General features: G+C 39.8%; 1 protein-coding gene across 2 annotated transcripts in view; it reads right to left on the bottom strand.

The window, feature by feature from the left end:
• The window catches only part of paxbp1 (PAX3 and PAX7 binding protein 1), a 51,427-nt gene extending 28,972 nt beyond the window's left edge, over positions 1-22,455 (bottom strand). Inside the window, exons 1-8 of one of the 2 annotated variants that reach the window (XM_043701318.2) lie at positions 21,862-22,455; positions 14,714-14,839; positions 12,914-13,090; positions 12,228-12,443; positions 10,983-11,086; positions 10,120-10,340; positions 8,156-8,342; positions 801-924 (exon numbers count right to left, since the gene is read on the bottom strand). In XM_043701318.2, coding sequence (XP_043557253.1) covers positions 801-924; positions 8,156-8,342; positions 10,120-10,340; positions 10,983-11,086; positions 12,228-12,443; positions 12,914-13,090; positions 14,714-14,839; positions 21,862-22,336 — 1,630 coding nt within the window. In that variant the 5' untranslated portion in view covers positions 22,337-22,455. The remainder of the gene's footprint in view (positions 1-800; positions 925-8,155; positions 8,343-10,119; positions 10,341-10,982; positions 11,087-12,227; positions 12,444-12,913; positions 13,091-14,713; positions 14,840-21,861) is intronic. The other variant, XM_043701319.2, reaches the window with a different exon arrangement.
• Between the last annotated feature and the right edge of the window lie 1,233 nt (positions 22,456-23,688).

Here is a 23,688-nt window from a genome sequence, read left to right as displayed (position 1 = left end):
CAAGGAGAAAGAAACAGTAAAGCTTCATATGTTTAAAATGTGCACTTGTGGTTAAATTAAAACAATTCACGGAAACATAATCTCACAGACAATGGTGCAACATTACCACTTAATGTCTGTATCTTTTGAATTCAAATTAGAAATAAGCAAGGATCTCTAATAAGACAACTTTTTTGAGAGATTAGCTTTAGAACACTTGGAAAACTTGGAACATCGAACAATCTATTCCCCTCAGCTGAACTGTCAATTAACAGATTTTAACATTTCACACCGAAGTGTAAACAAAAAATGTACTAAATAAGCAAACAGGATTTGATGAATCGTGGGTTTTGTGCCGAAAGAAATCAGCCAGCAAAATCAGCTGTTCATGCATGCCTTCTCTAATTTCTTTATATTCAAATCATAACCTGATAAAACTGGGAGTAATCGATGGATGAAATGAACCCTCAATGCAAAAAAACCTAAGCAACATAAATTGTATTTTAACCAATTCCTCCCTAGATGAATAAACTGCTTTTAGAATTATGCTTGTGATCCAAAAGCAGAGCCAAAGTTACTTATCATGTCATGGTACAAGAAGCAGCTGATCAACATTTCCCGTATGATTTGAACGTATTACATCCTCAAAATAAAGTATTTTGCTGCACCAACCCTATCTATACAAAAACATATCAAACTATCCTTTTGTAACTTTAAACTATTCCTGTCTGCTGGATTAATAAGCATTTTTTTATTTATCTAACGTATTACAACGAACAAGGCTGTTCAATGAAAAATAAAAACCTTCAAGATGGACTGACTTGAATGGCTTGAATATTCCGATGATTCATCTTTAATATCATCTTGCCGTCTCTGGACAAACCGGGCAGCCCGCTGTTTCAGCAGCTGGTGCATGGCAGATTCAAGGTCATTAACCAAGGGTACCTGAAAAATATAACATATTACGTAATACCTAGGCCCTATAAATTAGGCCCTGGTCTGTGCTAGTTACACCAAGGGAACAAATTTAAACTCAAGCTAGTCTTTACAAATCTTCAATTAAAGCGGCCAAAGTGATGAGAATCCGCTGTTATCATGAAAAAAAATTGAGAGATTTCCACATTTTGCCGAATGTGTCTGGAAACTTAATGGCAGAATGAAATACTTTTACAGTGTAATTGGAAACCACAGCAAATGGGCAAAAATGGTTATTCAATTTTTTTTCACCAACATGTTTTACACACGCAAAAAAAGCCAGTGGATAAATGTAGAAAATGAATGCAAGTCAAAGCAAAAACCATACAAAATAAAGCCAACCGTCACGTCTCAGACCTACACACAATACCAACAGCCCGGATTCTACAGCTTAAACCAAGATAATTTTCTGCATTATTGTAAAGCATAAAATTATTAAATAAAAGCATTTAAGCAGAGTTCCTGCTGCTTTGCAACGTAAAAACTGAAAATTGAGGGCTGTAACAGAAATTTCCTTAATGGCAAGTAATTTTACAAGTGTTCCAAATAAGGCTGTTTCAACAGAACTTTAATGTGTTAGGTTACCAATGATCTTTTCAAAAATTAGAGAGTTTGTGAGTCAACATATCTGATTAGGATTCGAAACAGACTACAGAATAATTTAGTCTAAGTGTGTTACGCGAATCTCCGATATTAAGAACAACTTTTAAAAAAAATCATGGTCTGCTCCTGGTTATTTGAAAATAGACTTGCAAATTCCACAACCACAATACTGGTGATAAAGGAAACAAATAAGCTTTCATAATTCAGTATTCTATGGACGCAGTGTTGATTAATCCTTTTTCAAAGCAATAAATGTTTCCAGTGCAGGTCCTCTGAGCAGTACAAACATAGAAACATGTTAATAGATAATTATTTCATGATAACTCAGTTTTCTCAGAAGAATTCTGCACTTGTCACAATTTTGAATCACTAATTATGTTTTTTCCTTATGAATATTGTCAATATGGGGAAATTTGCAAAATCTTTGTCCTAAACCATGGCTTGGAAAATGGTTACTGCAGTACTATTCCGACCAATAAAGCTCTTACCTAAAATATAAATCCATTTTCTCCACTGTTCAAATGCTGACAAGCTTCCTCGGCATTTCCGGTATTTCAGATTTTTTGCACCATTTACACTTCTTTATAAACTTACATGTTTTTAACTAAGTAAAAATCTCACAAGGCATAAAGATTAGCAACTAAAAATTTGAAAGCTGCCATGAATTTATCCCACTCACTTATCACAATGAAATATATTCCATTCTAACATAAAAATGTCCTACGACTGTTAAAGGTTTTTTAAACCTTATAGCTCCTATTTACACTGTCATTGAAAACAAATATCTTCCCTTGCAACTTGATTTCCTAAAGATATTGAATGCACAACCAGCTGCTATGGGTCAAAATGAACAAATTAATACAGATTACTGGCAACACATGGAAAGCTTCACCACAAGCAGGCTAATTGTTCAATGCATGGTAGGATACCCCATGTTACAATTACTGCCTGTACTTTGTGACAAAATGTGTAATTTCACTCATCCAAGCTTTTGAAATTCCTACATTACATTTATTTGATATCATTCAAAAATACAATCTTTGAAAATATATGAATTACACATACATTCTAATGTTAGGGCCTAAATATTTCATATTTCCAAATACAGCATAGAGGAAAGATGCTAATGCACTTCAAATGAAGCATCATAGTGTGAAACTTCATTACAACACTGCAGACTAGACCAAATTCATAGTCAATTATGCAACATGTATGGAGTGATGCAAGCAATTCATCCTGTAGTTTATGACTTTAAAGATAACAAAGGACATTAAACAAACTGATCTGACTGCTCCAGTTGTGGACAGCACTTTGAAGTATTCCTCCCCGTGCCTCAGCAAAGACATAAACTAAATGCAAATAAATCTTGAGATTACAAAAAAGAAATACTGCACTGCTCAAGAAATTCTAGAGAAAAACTAATTCTCCCTCCAGGACAGCTTTTAAAACTACACCAGTTCAATACTGCATGTTTACTAACTTATCAGTTTAGTTTTAATGAAGAAAAATATTGACAATTAAATAAACTATACAGTAGCATGACAGGGGTTCACAGAATGTGACAGTATAACAAGTAATGACTTCAAAGGGAGGAAGATTTAATTAATGTTGCACTGTATTTTACAATAAAAATGCAAAAATATTTAAATTCCATTTTTTTTAGCAAAGTATCTTTGTCAAAGTAAAGGTGCAAGTAAACTAACCAGAAGTGCCTTTGAAGTCAAGGAGGTATTGGGGATGAGGTCCTGAGGGCTCCCCGAAATTAAATATACATAAGTTAAACTACGGCTTCACTCTTTCCTTAATCAAACTAAATTTTGTTGAAGGCAAAAGGTGGAAAGTGACGTGGCCATTTTTTCTCTCATGAAAATACATGTTTCCAGACTACATTACCATGGGTAGCATAAATTCTTTCTGATCAGTGGGTGCTTGTTGCAATTATCCTTTAAAGCTGTTTAAACATGTACATAGGAACAATATAATTTTTGTGTCACACAAGACTGCATGGTGCAGGAACAGGAACAAAGTGGTGATGACCAAACTATAAACTTTACTGACTTTAGAAAAAATGGACTTGCAAAAGTCCCTAAAATCAACTTTAATTTCTTCTTTCTCAGCCTCCTGCAAACTTCTTCATGGGTCAATAGTAAATTATATTTGCCAATGCTGTTTAATAAATAGGGAAGAACGTGATCTATCAAATTATGTTTTTCAATACATTTCTAGTTTTAGAATCTCCCGATAGTATTATTTATCTTTAATTTTTGTTGTTGCCATTACTTGTAACCTGACCAGATCATGAAAATAAACTTACCCAACATCCTCAGGCAATGAATTGCTTTGAAACATACTCATTTATGTCAGGGTGACCTATATCTTTCAACCCAAGCTATACTTTATGGTATACACCCCCCAAACACTTTTTAAGAAGTGCTACCTTCAGTAAATGCTTAATCAGTTGATGCAATAACTATTCTTTTATATAGTGCTTATTAGGAGAAAGTGAGGACTGCAGATGCTGGGGATCAGAGCTTAAAAATGTGTTGCTGGAAAAGCGCAGCAGGTCAGGCAGCATCAAAGGAGAAGGAGATTTGACGTTTCTGGCATATGCTTATTACTCTAGCATTACATAACAGTGGCCACAATGGGGAGAAGTCCAAACTTTTACAGCAAAAACCAAGTCATGAGGACATTATAGTTATTCTTGTTTTAATTAAGTTAAGGGTAGCTGTTTGGAAACCCATTAATTTTGTTGCATCCTTGCCAAAATAATTGTCATTCATGTCACTAGTCCACTTACATTTACCATGTTTTGTTTCTTCCTATTATAGATGAAGATAAGGGTGAGCCATCTTTTAAAATATATGAATCTAGTTTAGTTATCACAGTTTGATTATTAGGTTCTACTCTGCATTGTGGACACTTAAGCTTTTAATTATTACCTTTCATTTTCTACCAAAGATAGTGCTGCATTTTTATTAACTCATAATTCAGGATTTATAGCACATTCTTATTCAGTGGTAAAATATATCAGACCACAGAATGAGTACGTGCAATCAACTGAATGTATTATTTTCTTAATATCCCAGGTTCTCAGAATATGCATCGGTACTTCTTAGTTCCAAGAAAAAAAATCTTAGGCAAGATAGCAAGACTATATTGCAGAGCTTCAAACTGTTGTTAAGATTTTACAAACGTAGGACAACAGTTTGAGATTATAATCATCCATTGAGAGGGAGGCTCTAACATTTAAGTAACTCAACTTTTTCCCAAGATAAACTATGCACCTAAAGAGACACTCAAGGTAGAGATATATAATATGAAGATAGCTGCCGAGTGTCAGTCAAACTCAACTGGTGTAGAAAATGGTACTATAGGCTTTCATGTTTGGAGAAACCTTTGTACTCCAGTGATCAGCTTCTCCTCACCTCAAGTTGGGCTAACATACTATGGCCAATATATTTGCTTCAGTGGGTGCTTGGAGCTTAGAATCTCTGCTCAACACGTTGATGGAATGCAATGCACCAGGCAAACAAACATGATGTCTGTTTAAAAGCGTATTAGAAAATACAAGCAAAAACTAAAAGTTCAGCTGGGTGTAAAGACAACTAAGAGAAAAGTTGTCATAAACTGTTCACCTCACAGCCTTCTGCCTCTCTCTTCAGCAACTGCAGCAGACTGGCATGCCAGAGTGCAGCTCCTGAGTCACACAAGGCAACACTAAATGCAGTGTTAACCACCACAGTGCAAATCAATGTGTAATAAGATGGAAGACTGCCACACTAAAGCATCAACCTAGGTGTGGCTCAAATCTCTACATATGGAATGTGAAAAAGGATGTAGAATTCATCTAGGGAAGTACTTAATCATACTAAAGTTTCTTTAATGTGCTTTGGACTTAAGTCTGAATAGTGTACCTTGAATACTACACCCTTTCTAATGATATGAAAAAGCAAACTAAGTAATCAGCAATTTGAGACAGGAGGACATTCTCTAATTGCTGGTTTCTACCTTAACACAATTAGGCAGTTTTGCTTCACAATATTTATACATAAATTAAAAAGAACTATAATGTATTTTTATTTCCTTAGTCAATCATTGAAGAAAATGGGGAGAGTCTTTTTTCACAGAAGGATGACCTGAGATTTAAGATTAGAATGGAGATTGACAGTGAGTTAAGTTGAACACTTGAAGTTGAAGATAAGTTGAATGCTTGTCTGAATTGAGTATAACTTCTTGGGGAAACAAAAAAAAGAGAAACAACCTAGGATAAATAAGAGGAGTTATTCCTGGAGACAAAGAGCAGAAATATGATAAGAAACAGGGCTAAGAGAAGGGTTGGTTCAAACAAGAAGCTTCAATGGGCTAAATGGTTGCCATGAATTCCAAATAGTGAAGACTTAATGCACAGTACTTAAATTCAAACTCATTTTATATTGGAATTAGTTACCAGATTTCAGATTTAGAATCTGTTATGCCACCTAAGATGGAAGAAGCCACTTATTTCAAGGAACACTGTCAACAGAAATTCTTGATTAAACGTTCCAGTCAAAATTCAAACCAAGGAAGTTACAAAAAGGAGGGTAAAGTTCTAACGAAGGTTCATCTGCTACTTTGCATTCAAGTTTCTGAAGCTGAGCAGAGCCAGGTACAAAAGAAAGTATTCTGGGTGGGCAAGAAGAGGAGTGGTACATTACATTTTGGCTGCTTTATTGCTCTTCCATTTGCATGACATTTCACAGTTCATTTCCTTCAACAAATGTATTGAGAGTTCTCACCACTACTTACTACAGAAAGTATTCTGTGTTAGTTTATCTGACAGGTGGCAACTTTTCAGTGCTAGAAGGTACTCTGAAAGCTCATGAGCTGGAACATTTAAGTGATGAAAATTCAAAAATTAATTTAATACAAAAATAAACCACAGCCATGCAAAATTCACATAAGTTTTCTTTTCAGGCAAATTGTCAAAGTATTCACAAATAAACAGGATCCTGAAAATGAGAAAAGTCACGATATAAACGTCATACCCTTCGGTCCTACTAGTCCATACCAACCATGTTCCCAAACTAAACTAGTCCTACTTATAACCCAAGATATCCTGAAACTCACAGTAAAACTTAAAAGCAGAGTTAATTTCTGTTTAACTCATCCAGATTCCCTTCAATGTGTAATGGGAGGGCTGTAAACTCATCTCAAAAGCACAGGATGTTCAGAATCAAACAATTTTGTGACATCCACTGCCATGATTAATACTGGTCATTAAGATGGCCTGCATAAGAAAAATTGATGCGAGAAAGTTCCTAGCTAGAAAGAAAATGTTAGCATATTAAGTATTTATCATGCTTCCCTCTTTAAAATATTTTCCTAAGAAATTGACTGAAGATCTCTACAGAAGATCATGGATTCCCTAGTGTGAAAACAGGTAATTTGGTCCAGCAAGCCCACAGTGACCCTCCAAAGAGCATCCCACCCAGACCCAACCCCAATCCTATTGCTCTATATTTTCCCTGACTAATGCCTCTAGCCTACATATCCCTGAACACTATGGGCAATTTAGCATGGTCAATTCACCTAACCTGCACACCTTTCGACAGTGGGAGAAAACAGACTGTGGAGTTTGGAATCAAAACCGGGTCTCTGGTGCTGTGAGGCAGCAGTGCTAACCACTGAGGCACCGTGCTACCCCTACAAAGCTGAAGACATAATTGTGTACACTTACTTTGTTACTTAAGAATGAGCTTGTTGTCCAACATAACAAACTTATTTTCCAATTTGTCCAAGTGTTCTTTTAGTTGGCAAGGTTGTCTATTTTCAATTTTTATTTTCAACTCTCTTCCGTCTACACTAAGCTCACTGGGAACCATGCATGGAACCTATTGGCAAAACTTTTTGTTTTTGGACGTGATTGCTTCCCACGTAGCACATTCACTACAGTAAGAATAGCTAGTGGACTGCAGCCACAAGTCCAAGTTCATCATACCAGACTGTAGTCATTTTCTTTTGGACAATGTGTCTCTTTGATATTTTGAACAATTCATTAACTTGAAACAATCAGCTCAAGTATACTGAAATGCCCTTCAACGGCTGTTCCCTTGAGAAATACAGAATAATATTAAAAAGTCTAAATAAACATTAACCCTATAATCAAAGTCATTATCAGGACAGCTAGTCAGGCTTTAGCAAATGCAAAACATTTAGGTTGCTTTTCTAGAATTAGCTATGAACTGATGAGAGTTGTGCAGTTCCAAAAAACATGGTGATGTAGTAAATGGAGATTACACTTTTTTTTTTATACATAGGGAATTACTCTTACTATTCCATTAATTTTTTCCTCTTCCTTTAGTCAAGTACAGCCATCAGGTACCCACCTATTTTCTCTATCATGTTTACACATTTAAGGTGCAGTATTCTTTGTGAAAGGAATCTGGTAGGGGGTAGCTGGAATGTAAAGTATCCAGTACAAGAGGGTGCATGCATGGATTAACATCAATCTATTTCATCGGTGTAGTGGCATTTGTGGTGAGGACCCTTAATACATGAAATTAAATTTTTGGTTTACTTACAAGCAGGAAGTCCATAAACAATTACTTCAACTTACCTTTTCATTGAAACACTCAAGCAAGTCTCGGACATACCCTCGCATTTCTTGAAAAAATCTATACCGTCCACTATCATCTGTGATGCCTTCGAGTCTTTCTATTGTTTTAGATGAGTTTTCCAGATCTTCATTAAGTTTGTCAAGCCGTTGCTGATTTGTTTTGTGCACTTCTTTCATTGAATCCAACCTAACAACAACAGCAATCCATGAAAATTATTTTGACCATTGACCTAAAACACTAAATAGGAATAATACAGTTACCACAGTCAAAATTGAAGCATCAAATATATTCTTTAACCAAATTATACGAAGGACATGATGTGTTACAACAATGTGAATAATCCAATAGTCCCACTAAGAAACCATTCTGGCATCTGTACATTGTTGAACTTGTCTCATTAGGGACAAATATATGCCTCACTCCACGGGGCAACGATCTTTATGCTGTACAATTAATAAATTGAATTCTAAAGTTACAGTATTACCATGCTACTGGCTTGAGACCAATACCTGAAAAGGTCAATTCGTAGCCAGCAAACCAGAGCAATAATGCAAGGTATCTCTGGCACAGCATGTATGTGTATAGGAGAGTTCTGTTGGTAAATTTTGAATGTTTGAGTATGAAAGCCCAATACTTTCTACTCTGAAGTAAATATAAATAAATTTCTAGTTTAATTTATAAAGATTTCACAAAATCCAATGCATCAGAGACATTAAAATCTAAACCAATACTGTTGTGGAGTCAAGTCCAAGTAGAATGAGAGGCAGAGACTACTTTGCAGCAAGGAAAAATTGAAGTATAATTGACCCTGCACTCAATCAGACTTATCCTCTTGATTTTTGTTTTGAACAAAAACTAATTATAAATTTAATCCTTTTACAAGCACAATGTGTCTCTTTTGGTTTTCTATACTGTACTACACTTTTTGATTCAGTGGTAGAAATGGACTCAAACTACTCCAAGATCAACTGACTGCATGGGGGAAAAAAAGGAGTGATAGTTTAGAGAAAATTGCAATAAAAACTGAAATGATCATTGAATGGAACACAACCTGATAGACTGATGAGAAGAACGACTACTACAGTATTTATCTGTTTAACTAGCATCAATGAAGAAAGAAATTACATAATAATTGATCAGATTGGGCCTAAGATTGTCTCTGAAACTAGATGATTCTTTAGTCTTTCTCAAGAATATACTTTACTTTCCTCATTTAACATGAAATTGAGAGCTTGGAAATAAAGTTATGGTTGTACAACGTCAAATGGGTCAAAATACCAAGCCAAAACTACATCAACAATGATTTTTGTACCTATACTGTCTTAGATTCCAGCTTCTCAAGGCATTCCTCATCACTGTCAATACAAATATCCTCCATCCTCACACTCAATATATTGTGAGACTTGCCGCTCCAAAAATCCAAGGTATTTATGTAGAAATTACTTCTATGTTAAAATTCTTAGGTTTTTCCTTTCTTAGATTTCATGGATAGATGCGAATGGACTTTATAATTCAAGTGAACTGAATAAAGTAACAGGTATTTTTGTCATAAACGTCTTCTCACTGTACTAAATGTTGCAATAGATTCAACAGTTGATCAATAAACTTTCACTTTACAGTAGAAACATATAATATATTTTCTTAAATCTTGCCTTATGTCACACTTGCACAAGACTCTCTAAGATCCAATTCTTTAAAAGTTATTGGGAACAGTTTCAGAAGTGCAAATATGATATTGCATTCTTAAAACACAAAAGACTGCAGTCACACAGTCATAACCGATGTCGTGTTCCAAGACAACATCGAATACTGGCTGATGTCTTCTTATGTAGAATATGTGCTGCTTAGTGAATGTCCCACGACACAATTCTGTCACTTCTTCAGCAGGCTATTTTGTGCCTGAAGGATAGAAAGCTACAGCACAGGTCTCAGAAGCCTGTTTGAGAGAGCTGGTCTGCCCTACCTGTCTTTAAGGCGTTTCTTTACCAAATCAATAGTAACAGGAGGCATCTCATTAATGGAAGGTTTGAAAGCAATAGCATTATCTGTCTTGATTGGTTTAGATTCTGTTGTTCCATAGGTGCTAAATGTATAAGGAAGGTTGTAGGAAGAATCATATGGCATAGCCTGGTAGCTGTTCTGGTAGTAAACATTAGTTGAATCGGTTGGATGGCTGCTTTGCACCTGCACAGAAAATAAACATTATGACTACATACACCAAATTTAACTTCTGCTTTTCCTGAAGATACAATAAAAATCTTAACTTTGCAATATAACTTGGATATCTTTCTCGTTTGCACACACACACACACACACAATACAATATATACAAGTCCAAATATCAATATCTTCATGCCAAACAGCAAAAGAAAATTAGTTGTAACTTCTACCTGTTTAGTTTACTTCACATATATGCAATTTTTAAAAGAAATTAAATAATTCCCTTTCCAAGTTCTGTACTCTGTATTCGTTTTGGATAACATGCTATTTCATTAGAAATGTTTTAAAAACTTTATATTTTGGGAAAAAGCAAAATTCCAGGTTAAAAAAAAACACTGCTTAGTGATTGTTTTCTTAGTAGCAAATACGCATGCTACTTGAATTGACCAATGTCAAAATATGACAATGAACGAACATATAAATGCAGGGCTATTAGAATAGTCAACACTGAAAATAATTTGATGTTCATGTTCAAAACATTTGATTCTATAAAGACTTCAATGAATTTTTTAAAAAAGGAAACGTAAACCAAAAAGTTTTATATCTGAGTTAGTGACAGTCTACTAGCCAACATAAATTAGCAGGTTAAATTAAGAAAATTGTTACCTGAGGGACACTAATTCCTTTTCTGATCTGCTCCTGTTCCCACATCTTTAATTCTTCATCCTGCTCTGTTGTATCCAGTGCTTCATCATCACTTCCTTCGATCCCTGTTCACAAACAGAAGTAAGAGGGCAACCAGTTGAGTACTTATTGTCAGGCTGTTTTAACTTGACATTACTGCAATCATGAAGCTCTTTCTTGAGACTTTTCCTTGTTTGGTTGATATTCTAATCACAAAATTATCATTCGCAGGTCTTAACGGTAGGGCCCTGGGGAGCGTTGTTGAACAGAGAGACAGGTGCATAGTTCCTTCAAAGTTGCATCAAAGGTAGACAAGGTGGCTAAGAAGGCGTTTAGCATGCTTGCCTTCATTACTCAGACCACTGAGGATAGGAATTGGGAAGTGATGTTGTGGTTGTTTAGGACATTGGTGAACCCACTTTTGGAGTACTGTGTACATTTCTGGTCACCCTGCTCTAGGAAGGACATTATTATATTAGGAAGGATACAGAAAAGATTTACAAGGATGCTACCGGGACTGGAGGGTAAGGCGAGGTTGGGACTTTTTAACTGGAGCATGGAAGGTTGAGACATGACCTGATAGAGATTTATAAAATCATGAAGGGTCTAGTAGAATAGGAATTTTTTTTTGCCTAGAGTTCAAAACAAGAGGGCATAATTTTAAGCTGAGGAGAAAAATGAGAGAGACCTGAGGGGCAAATTTTCCACACAGGTAGTGGTTCATATGTGGCATGAACTGCTGGAGAAAGTGGTAGATGCAAGTACAGTTACAACATTTAAGATAGGTACATGAATAGCAAAGGTTCAGAGCGATATGGGCCAAACCCAGGTAAATGGGACTAGTTTAGTTTGGGAAACCAGGTCGGCATGGAAGAGTTGTACTGAAGGTTTTGTTTCCGTGCTGTATGATCCTATAATGGTCAGTGAACTTGCCAGAGAATGTTAGGACTTGCTAATTCCAAAACTTGGCATGTATCAATAAAAGTTCTTCAATATGATTGGTTCAGGAGGCATGTAAGTCATGTCCCCTGTCAACATAGGTTCCAGGCTCCGTGGACTGGCACACACAGAAATCAATTTCCAATGAATACTAATTCCAGCAGAACAAGATCAAAGTTTATAAGCAAAAGTGTATTACAGATCAGTGACAGTTTGGCGATCATTGAGTGCAAGGTCATTGATGCCATTAAATGATGCTCTACATAACTGTCCTGTACAAGCACTGACCTATTTCTTCCGCAATCTTTTGCCTTTGTGTTTTCTCCTTCACCGAAAAAACAATCCTGCGCTTCTCATCATCATCATCACTAGCGTCATTCTCATCTTCACGTACAAGTCGGTTCGTACTTGTCTCAATTTCTACAGCAGGACAATCCCCAAGCTCACGAGCCATCTGCCTCCTTTTGCGAGCAGCATGGATAAAAGCAGCATCCGGAATTTCTCCTAAAAGCATTAGCTGTATTAACTGCCATGTTCCCTTTACGTTATATACAGTTTTATTTATATCCCTGAAAGTTATGCAATGCATATGCCCAGTTTCCAATATTTTAAAGCATTCAATGCACAGTTAAAAAGTCACAGAAGTATATGGGTATATAATAGGAATTTCAACATTTCAGCACATAAATTATTACTCGAATTGGTGACTGAAGAAAAACTGATCAGATTTTCTACAGTTAGATCATACTCAAACACTTGAAATAAAACTGCTTTACTATATTGCCACAAAAAGTGATTTGTAGTAAGCTATTGTTGCTTGGTTCCTTTGCGAATTTATTTCTGAATGTTGCCAGGACAACAGTTTACCTGTATGGTAAATTCCATACAGTATAATGCTCATAAACTTGCAAAATGGTTATCTAGAGGTTAAAATGAAATCACTAAGGCATTTCATGTTTGTACACATTTCACACCTGGTCGAAGTGCATTTAGTGTAGATAGAGTGTTAGCAAATGCTCCCACAGCTTTGGCTTTGCCTTCTTCATCCTGCTCATCACTGTCTACCTCCATTTCCTCCTCTCCTTTCTCACTTTGGCCATCATCTTGTACAGGTTCCTTCACCAAGGCAGGTTTATCTACTGTGACATCTGCTGAGAAAGAAAATGCTGCTGCAGACAGTCGCATAGAAAAAACTTAAGAGCATTGGATACTGTCAATTCAACATGAAATCTATATTTTGAACAGCAGGAAATTAACAAAAGTCAAACTCTAACATTTGGCATATTTTGGCATGACAAACAGGATTTCTACTGCTCATAATACTTAAGCTAAAATGAAAACTTGCTACATCAAATTGCTATGATGTTACAAGGCACAAATACCAACTTTATATTTATTTTAACAGGTTGAATGATTGCTTTTGCTGCAATTCCTTGTCAGGATGAATTAGTTCATTTGAGGTTGACTCAGTTTTTTCAGTCACAATTTTTAAAAGGTTTTTAAGTAGAATTAGAAAATAATTTTGTTCAGTCCTGCAACAGTGTCATGATAAATACAGCTAATTCAGCAGGCATAACCTACAAACAATGCATAACTCATGTATGTTTTCTTTTATCAAAGACAATCCTTCAAATTCATTCTATGTATTGTGGAAATAAAATTGTTGTATACATTCAATTTTCATTGCAAATATATACAAAAGCTATCAAAAGGTAGATTATTCTTCACACTAAGAGAGTTTGTATTGTAGCAATTTCTTGCTATTGCTTCTGAAATTAATTAAAGTGTTAAGGTAGTTATTAAATGAAGATGCATTCTATACCAATGACATATTCCACAATGAACCTCACTGCCTTGTCTTGCAAATGCAATTACTGAAAGGAATGTTTGCCACTATACTTTGATTTCTTTGATAATATTATGTGCCAAAATATGACTTCTATAACTTTGAAAACGATAAGTATATACTTTAAGGACATACTAAAAACCAACACACACATCACATTAAACAGGTAATTTACCAGCATTTGGTATAAACATATTTACATTAATTTACAAACTACACTTTCTCTCTGGAAATGGTGGATACCAAATATCAACATTAACTTCATCTGCAAAACACTGCAATCCTTCACAGACAGTTATATACCATCATGGGTCACTGGTCTAGTTCAGCCTACATGCTGCCTTCAGATTACCTGTTGACCAACAAAGTAAGGCACATATCATTCAAAAGCTTTGAAAACACACTGAATATTTAACAATTGCGTTCAATAATATCTAATTAACAGTGTTAGCAGTATCAGGTTTTCTGTTACTTTTAAGATTGCAAAACTGAAGTATGTGCAAAGATAGGCAGACCGAGTCACAAAGCAATTTGAGCACAGGAATGAGAATTTTAAATTTGAGAAATTCCTGGAGTGTAGGTAAGCACAGCAGTGATAGGCAAATGGAACTTTGTGAGAGATGAGTTAGGACATAGACAACATTTCCTTGGATCTGAAATTAATGAAGAGTGGAAGTCTGGGGTGCAGGGTAAGAAACAATTATTAGAAACTATGGCTTGAACGTACACAAACTTACTTTGCTCAGAACGTTTTGTTTTACTAGCAACTCAGATCCCTGAAAGTAACATTTCACAATTCAAAGTTTACAGCAGATATGAAAAGAGTATTTATGGAATAGAAAGCGCATTGGCTGGTTTCAAGACAACCCATTTACAGCAGATATAAATAAAACAATGAACTGTTCACCTCTGCAATGCTTGTACTTACTTGAAACCTGAGAATTCAGGTCACTTTTTGCCAAGGATTTTTCAAGATCCTCCTTGTACTCTTTCTTGAGTTTATTTACAATCTTTTTACTGTAATTTGATTTCTTCACTTTAAAAACCTCTTCTTCTGCAGACAAGAAAAGAAAAAGATAAATATGAATGTTTAAACACCAGGTATGTGGAACTTACACTAAGGAGCTCTCCTATTCAACAAAAACTTATTTGAAAGTTTGAAAGTCTTTCAAAAAGTTAGACGTCATTTTGATAATCTAATGATTAAAACAAAAACAAAACTTGAAAAGATTCTCTAATCACTTACTAAAACACCTTTTCTCTTCTACTGACAGACACTCACTTGATCATAAAAGCTTCTCTTTTGTGACACTGCTCACTAGTCAAGTATCTATGAGGTCAGTTACGCTTACATTACTGACAATTTGCCAAGTTGTGAGGAATGCAGCACACTGGTCTTGGTGTTATTCATCTAACCACTTATATAATTATAATAAAGCATTAGTATCTGGTTTGTTGGATGCACTTCTATCCATTTTCTATTGCAAAGTCTAACCACAAGCATATTTAAATATGGTTCAAACACAAAAGCAATAATTCAGAGACTATGAGATAAATTCCTAAACTGCTTAAAGAAGCAGAAATCGAATGGGATCATGAAAATAAATAAGCACTTTTGCTGTCATTTTTGTCAATAACGTAAAATTTATGATTTTGAAATTAAGGCTTGCAATAAAAATTTGCATTTCATAGCATATCAATAATTTGTTGGTGTTTGGACCTTTTAATAATTTCTTTAATAATAAAGGCTTGAGCTCAAAGTTTGCAGTGCAGTTGATAGCCTAATAGGAATTATTATTGAGCTTGAGATAGTAAACACACTTTATGCCCACAATTCCAAGACAATGTTATTTTTACATAGACAGTTTTCAATACTTCAGTTACGCTCCCTTCCTTCGAAAATATTTAAAACTGTTCAATTACAGATGTGATCTAATTCCATCTTTAATTATTCTTAGCACAAGAAATACCCAAAGCTGGCAGATCAATTCTGTTTTATCTAAAAACTAACTCTTATAAGTTGATAAATATTAACTCTGATGCTGCAAGATACACAATAATTTGTAAGAGACTGAGAATTATCTAATATATAGGCTTCCATCTAGAACTGGATGTAGGTTTGCTCAATGATCTAGAAGGCTTGTTTTCAGATGTTTCGCCACCATACAAGGTAACATCATCAGTGAACCTCCGAATGATGCACTGGTGGTGTAGCCCGCTTTCTATTTATATGTTTGAGCTTCCTAGGGTCGGTGATGTCATTTCCTGTGCTTTTTCTCAGGGGGTGGTAATTGGGATCCAAGTCAATGTGTTTATTGATGGAGTTCCAGTTGGAATGTCATGCTTATAGGAATTCTCGTGTGTCTCTCCAATTGGCTTGGCCAAGGATGGATGTGTTGTTCCAGTTGAAGTGGTGTCCTTCCTCACCCGTATGTAATGATACTGGTGAGAGGGGGTCATGTGGCTCGTTGATGTTCATGGATACTGGTGGCTAGTTTTCTGTTTGCCTGATGTAGTGTTTGTTACAGTTCTTGCAATGTATTTTGAAAATGACATTAGTTTTGCTTGTCGTCTGTATAGGGTCTTTCAAGTTCATTAGCTGCTGTTTTAATGTGTTGGTGAGCTTGTGGGCTACCATGTAGCCAAGGGGTCTGAGTAGTCTGCCAGTCATTTCCAAGATGTCTTTGATGTAGGGGAGAGTGGCTAGGGTTTCTGGACGTGATTTGCCTGCTTATTTGGGTTTGTTGCTCAGAAAGTGGCAGACTGTGTTCATCAGGTATCCATTCTTTTTGAATACACTACAGTTAATTTTCCTCTGCTCTGCAGTGTGTGGTGGCTCGTTGAAGTAATGTTCTAATGCAGCAAACCACCCACTTACGACCCCTGAGAAAAGAACAGGAACTGACATCATCATAACAAATGATGTCACCACAGGAAAAGACATTACCAACCCTAGGAAACTCAAACATATGAATAGAAAGTGGGCTACATCACCAGTGCTTCATTCAGAGGCTCACTGAAGATGCTGGAAAATCTCAAGTCTGGCAGCATCTGTAAGGAGAGAAAAGAGCTGACGTTTTGAGTCTAACTGACCCTTTGTCAAATTAAAAAAAGGGAGAAATAGGGAGGTATTTATACCAGGCTGAGAGAAGGTGAGTCATGGCTCCAGAAGCAAAGGCAGCAATAAAGAAGTGACAGTGACAGTGCATAGAGATTAGGAGCTATGAATGACCAAAGCTGAAGCCAGTGCTATGTGACAAAATATGTGGGGGATGGGTGAAGCAGAGGACCTGGAAAAATTCATAAACTTCGCTTCCAGTTTCCATCCCTCCATCACCATCACCTGGTCCATCTCCGACACTTGCCTTCCTTTCCTTGACCTTTCTGTCTCCATTTCCGTCAATAGTCTATCCACTAATATCCATTACAAACCCACTGACTCCCACAGCTATCTGGACTACAGCTCTTCTCACCCTACGTCCTGTAAGGACTCTATTCCTTTCTCTCAGCTCCTTCGCCTCTGCCGCATTTGTTCCGTTGAGGCCACTTTCCAAAGCGGTGCTCTCAATATGTGCTCCTTCTCCAACCGTGGCTTCCCACCTACAGTTGTTGACAGGGCTCTCTACAGCGTGCGGACCATCTCCCGCGCCACGACCTTCATCCCCTCCCTCCCCTCCCAGAACAAGGATAGGGTGTCTCTTGTCCTCACCTTTCATCCCACCAGCCTTCACACGCAAAAGTAATCCTGCGCTATTTTCGCCAACTCCAACACTAAACACATCTTCCCTTCCCTCCCCAGTCTGCATTCCGCAGAGATTGTTCCCTCCGGGACAACCTAGTCCACTCCTCCATCACACCTAACACCTCTCCCATCACACATGACACTTGCCATGCAATCGCAGAAGGTGCAACACCTGCCCCATTACCTCTTCCATGCTCACCATCCAAGGTCCCAAATATTCATTTCAGATTAAGCAGCATTTCACTTGGACCTCTTTCAATTTGGTCTATTGCATTTGTTGCTCCCAATGTGGTGTCCTCTATATCGGAGAGACAAAACGCCGACTGGGTGATCGCTTTGCTGAGCACCTTCGGTCTGTACGCAATCAGGTCCCAGACCTTCCCTTGGCTTGCCACTTCAACACACAATTCTGCTCCCATGCCCACATGTCTGTCCTTGACCTGCTGCAGTGTTCCAGTGAAGCTCAGCGCAAACTGGAACAACAGCATCTCATCTTCTGACTAGGCACATTACAGCCTGCCAGTCTCAACATTGAATTCAACAACTTCAGATGATTATCCCATCTCGACCCCTCGGTTTTATTCTGCTCCATAATTTTATTTCATTTATTTTATTTAATTTTCTTTCGCTGTTCTGTACCTCTTATTTCTTGACTGTCTCTCTTTCTCTCGCTCCCCACTCTCTCATCACCTTTTTCCTCTCCTCTTCCCCTTCTCCAATTTTCATTTTGCCTCTGCTTCACATATTTTGTCACATAGCACTGGCTTCAGCCTTGATCATTCACAGCTCCTAATCTCCCCATAATCTCTCTATGCACTGTCACCTCTTTATTGCTACCTTTGCTTCTGGAGCCATGACTCACCTTCTCTCAGCCTGGCATAAATACCTCCCTATGTCTCCCTTTTTTTAATTTGACAAAAGGTCAGTTAGACTCTAAACGTCAGCTCTTTTCTCTCCTTACAGATTCTGCCAGACCTGCTGAGATTTTCCAGCATTTTCTTTTTGGTTTCAGATTCCAGTATCCATAAGACAGAGGAGCGGAAGTAAGGCCATTTGGCCCATCGAGTCCACTCCCCCATTCAATCATGGCTGATGAGCATTTCAATTCCACTTACCCGCATTCTCCCCGTAGCCCTTAATTCCTTGTGACATCAAGAATTTATCAATTTCTGCCTTGAAGACATTTAGCGTCCCAGCCTCCACTGCACTCTGTGGCAATGAATTCCACAGGCCCACCATTCTCTGGCTGAAGAAATGTCTCCGCATTTCTGTTCTGAATTTACCCCCTCTAATTCTAAGGCTGTGTCCACAGGTCCTAGTCTCCTCGCCTAACGGAAACAATTTCCTAGCGTCCACCCTCTCCAAGCCATGTATTATCTTGTAAGTTTCTATTAGATCTCCCCTTAATCTTCTAAACTCCAATAAATACAATCCCAGGATCCTCAGCCATTCCTCATATTCCAGGGATCATCCGTGTGAATCTCTGCTGGACACGCTCCAGTGCCAGTATGTCCTTCCTGAGGTGTGGGGACCAAAACTGGACACAGTACTCCAAATGGGGCCTAACCAGAGCTTTATAAAGTCTCAGTAGCACAACAGTGCTTTTATATTCCAACCTTCTTGAGATAATTGACAACATTGCATTCGCTTTCTTAATCACGGACTCAATCTGCATGTTTGTCTTTAGAGAATCCTCAACTAGCACTCTCAGATCCCTCTGTACTTTGGCTTTATGAATTTTCTCACCGTTTAGAAAGTAGTCCATGCTTGTATTATTTTTTCCAAAGTGCAAGACCTCGCATTTGCTCACATTGAATTCCATCAGCCATTTCCTGGACCACTCCTCCAAACTGTCTAGATCCTTCTGCAGCCTCCCCACTTCTTCAGTACTACCTGCCTGTCCACCTAACTTTGTATCATCAGCAAACTTCACTTGAATGCCCCCGGTCCCTTCATCCAGATCATTAATATATAATGTGAACAGCTGCGGGACACCGCTTGTCACTGGCTGCCATTCCGAAAAAGAACCTTTTATCCCAACTCTCTGCCTCCTGTCAGACAGCCAATCCTCAATCCATACCAGTAGCTCACCTCGAACACCATGGGCCCTCACCTTGCTCAGCAGCCTCCCGTGTGGCACCTTATCAAAGGCCTTTTGGAAGTCTAGGTAGACCACATCCACTGGGTTTCCCCGGTCTTACCTACTTGTCACCCCTTCAAAGAACTCCAACAGGTTTGTCAGGCACGACCTCCCTTACTAAATCCATGTTGACTTGTTCTAATCCGACCCTGCTCTTCCAAGAATTTAGAAACCTCATCCTTAATGATGGATTCTAGAATTTTACCAACAACCGAGGTTAGGCTAATTGGCCTATAATTTTCCATCTTTTGTCTTGATCCTTTCTTGAACAAGGGGGTTACAACAGCGATCTTCCAATCATCCAGGAATTTCCCTGACTCCAGTGACTTTTGAAAGATCTCAACCAACGCCTCCGCTATTTCCTCAGCCACCTCCCTCAGAACTCTAGGATGTAGCCCATCGGGGCCAGGAGATTTATCAATTTTAAGACCTTTTAGCTTTTCTAGCACTTTCTCCTTTGTAATGGCAACCATACTCAACTCAGCCCCCGACTCCCTTTAATTGTTGGGATATTACTCATGTCTTCCACTGTGAAGACTGACGCAAAGTATTTATTAAGTTCTCCTGCTATTTCCTTATCTCCCATCACTAGGCTTCCAGCATCAGTTTGAAGTGGCCCAATGTCTACGCTTGCCTGTCGTTTGTTTATGTATTGAAAGAAACTTTTACTATCATTTCTAATATTACTGGCTAGCCTACCTTCATATTTGATCCTCTCCTTCCTTATTTCTCTCTTTGTTATCCTCTGTTTGTTTTTGTAACCTTCCCAATCTTCTGATTTCCCAGTGCTCTTGGCCACTTTATAGGCTCTCTCTTTTTCTTTAATACATTTCCTAATTTATCCGCAGTAATTTGCTTTTATTTTTGCTCACTGAAGATGTTAGGAGAAAGTGAGGACTGCAGACGCTCACTGAAGATGTTGCCTAGTATGGTGATAAAACGTCTGAAAACAAACCTACATCCCGAATCTCAACTTGAGCTCCAAATCTTCTCAAAGCTCGCAAATATTTGCCATCTTTGATTTCTCCCAAACCTGTATAACATCACTTACCTATCCGAATTGGATCTGATTTCATTGGTTAAGCCATTGTATCATTAGAAAAATTCAAGTCATTATCCCCTAATTCAAGCAACATATATTCAGCATATAACAAAATCAAAAACCTACAGATATTGGAAATCTGAAACGAAAACAGAAAATATAGGAAATACACAGCCAGTCAGAGAGCATCTACACACAGAAACAAAGTTCATATTTTGGTTTGTGATAACCTTATGTCATAACACTACACATTCCCCCTAATTGTTCTCTATCTAATAGCTAACATTCTATCCAAGATCTATCAGTCCTAATAAAATATCATTGAACTGAAATGCTAATTAACTGGGGCATTCAGCTTTTCTATCCACTTTGCTGCATTTCTTCTCATACCATACACTTGAATTTTAACCAAGCCTCTTATTATACTCCTTATCTAGCTCCATCCAAAAACTCATATGAACTAAATGATTACTAATTTCTTTACTTTTCCGAGCAGTCACTTCTTCAAAAAGAAAGACATATTTGTCAAAGATGACTGCGCTTTGCAAATGAATGTTGGTTGCATCAGATGAATTTACAGATTTCCAAATAATTAGGATTCATATTCAAGATCAAAACATACTAACGTATGAAACTAAATGTGTAATTTAATAATGATCTAGCCTTTGTCTGCATTTTTATTGATTTCAAGAGTTCCCCCCGGTGCTGCAAAACGTGAGAATGTTCAGCTGCTTGAAAGTTGTCCTTGAAATTTTAAAAATTGTTATAGCCATTCCACCTTCCATGGTCTAGAGCGGGTACTTATCTCACATAGATGGCTGTGCTTCTCGACATTTCTCATAATGGGCGCAAATTACAAAAAATGATTTTATGGTCAGCTCAGGAAGACAGGGGCAAAGACGTGGATTTCATCCCCACGAAACCACATGAGGTGGAGGCAATAAAATGACATAGGTGTTGTTTATTGGGTAAATTGGGCAAACTAGCGGTGATGTTGCTGTTTGGGATTAGTCATTAAGTGGTGTAACTGGATGCAGTAGTTTACAATTTCAGTGACTATGTCCAGAGTCCCTGGGCAGCCTTGTTCCTCCCTCCCCTCCCCTCCCTGGAGCCAAGGGCGGGCCTGCAGGCGGGCGGGCGGCCTCTCCTCACCTTCCTCCTCATCCTGGAAGCTGAGCAGCGCCGCCTTGGGCGCTTCCTTCTCGCGGCTCCGTTTCTTGTCTTTGGCGGCGAGTTTGGCGGCAGCGATGCAGGGCCCGGCTTTACCAAGTGCGAGGCCTGAGGCGGCTTTGGGAGGAGCGAGGCCGGGCCCTGCTTTGAGGGGAGCCGGGGCGGCGGGCAGGGTGTTGACAGGCGCCAGGGGGCCCGGCAGCCCGATCGCGGGATTCCCCAGCAGCGGGAGGACGGCCCCCGCCTCACAGCTGCTGCCGATCTGAGGAGCTGCTGGGGGAGTCGGCGGCGGCGGCGGCAGAGGCAGCAGCTCAGCGCCTTTCTCGTGGCTGTTGTTGGTGAGCGGGGCCTCGGCCGCCAGGCCTGCCTGTCCTCCCCCCTCAGCCACTCCATCCTCCCGCTCCTCCTCCTCCGAGTCGTTCCGCCGCCTGAAATTCCTCCGCGATTTCTTGAACATGATCGTCCGGGGGTGAGGCGGGGACCACTTCGGAAGAAAGTCGGCGCCTCCGAACCGGCAGGACGGGACTCGCAAAAACTCGAGCGGCGGCTGCCGGAGTTACGGCGAGTCCCGACCGACAGACAGACAAGACCGCCCTCCCGTCACAGCGCCCCCCAGAGTCACGGAGCCCTCCCGTCACAGCGCCCCCCAGAGTCACGGAGCCCGCCCGTCACAGCGCCCCCCAGAGTCACAGAGCCCGCCCGTTACAGCACCCCCCCCAGAGTCCCTGAGCCCGCCCGTCACAGCGCCCCCCCAGAATCACGGCGCCTCAACACTGCCCACCCGTCACAGCGCCCCCCCAGAGTCACGGAGCCCGCCCGTCACAGCGTCCCCCAGAGTCACGGCGACTCGACACTGCCCTCCCGTCACAGCGCCCCCCAGAGTCACTGAGCCCGCCCGTCACAGCGTCCCCCAGAGTCACGGCGACTCGACACTGCCCTCCTGTCACAGCGTCCCTCAGAGTCACTGAGCCCGCCCGTCCCAGCGTCTCCCCAGAGTCACAGAACCCTCCCGTCCCAGCGCCCCCCCAGAGTCATGGCGACTCTACACTGCCGCCTGTCACAGCGCCCCCCAGAGTCACGGGGCCCGCCTGTCACAGCACCCCCAGAGTCATGGAGCCCGCCTGTCACAGCACCCCCCAGAGTCACAGACCCCGCCTGTCACAGCACCCCCCAGAGGCATGGAGCCCGCCTGTCACAGCACCCCCCAGAGTCACAGAGCCCGCCTGTCACTGTACCCCCCAGAGTCACGGAGCCCGCTTGTCACAACGTCCCCCAGAGTGACGCAGCCCGCCTGTCACAGACGCCCCCCCAGAGTCACGGGGCCTGCCTGTCACAGCACCCCCAGAGTCATGGAGCCCGCCTGTCACAGCACCCCCCAGAGTCACAGAGCCCGCCTGTCACAGCATCCCCCAGAGTCACGGAGCCCGCCTGTCACAGCACCCCACAGAGTCACAGAGCCCGCCTGTCACTGTACCCCCCAGAGTCACGGAGCCCGCCTGTCACAGCACCCCTCAGAGTCACAGAGCCCGCCTGTCACTGTACCCCCCAGAGTCACGGAGCCCGCTTGTCACAACGCCCCCAGAGTCACATCGACTCTCCACCTCCCGCCCGTCACAGCTCCCTCCCTTCCCCCGCCATTGCCCCACACCCAGCCTATCACCAGCACAGCACTCCCCCAGAGCTACCACCCATCAACGCACCTCGCTGAAATTAATTACCCACTCATCACTGAGCCCCCTTCACAGTGTGCAACACCCATCATCTATGTTACAAAGTCAGAACTCACCTGACACATCCCAGTCATAGTGA

The sequence above is a fragment of the Chiloscyllium plagiosum genome, unplaced genomic scaffold, assembly GCF_037043375.1.
Source record: "Chiloscyllium plagiosum isolate Xiang-an unplaced genomic scaffold, Cpla_swu_hap1 HiC_scaffold_12, whole genome shotgun sequence".
NCBI lineage: Eukaryota > Metazoa > Chordata > Chondrichthyes > Orectolobiformes > Hemiscylliidae > Chiloscyllium > Chiloscyllium plagiosum.
The sequence above is the reverse complement of the archived record's forward strand: the minus strand, read 5'-3'. Positions and strand labels throughout refer to the sequence as shown.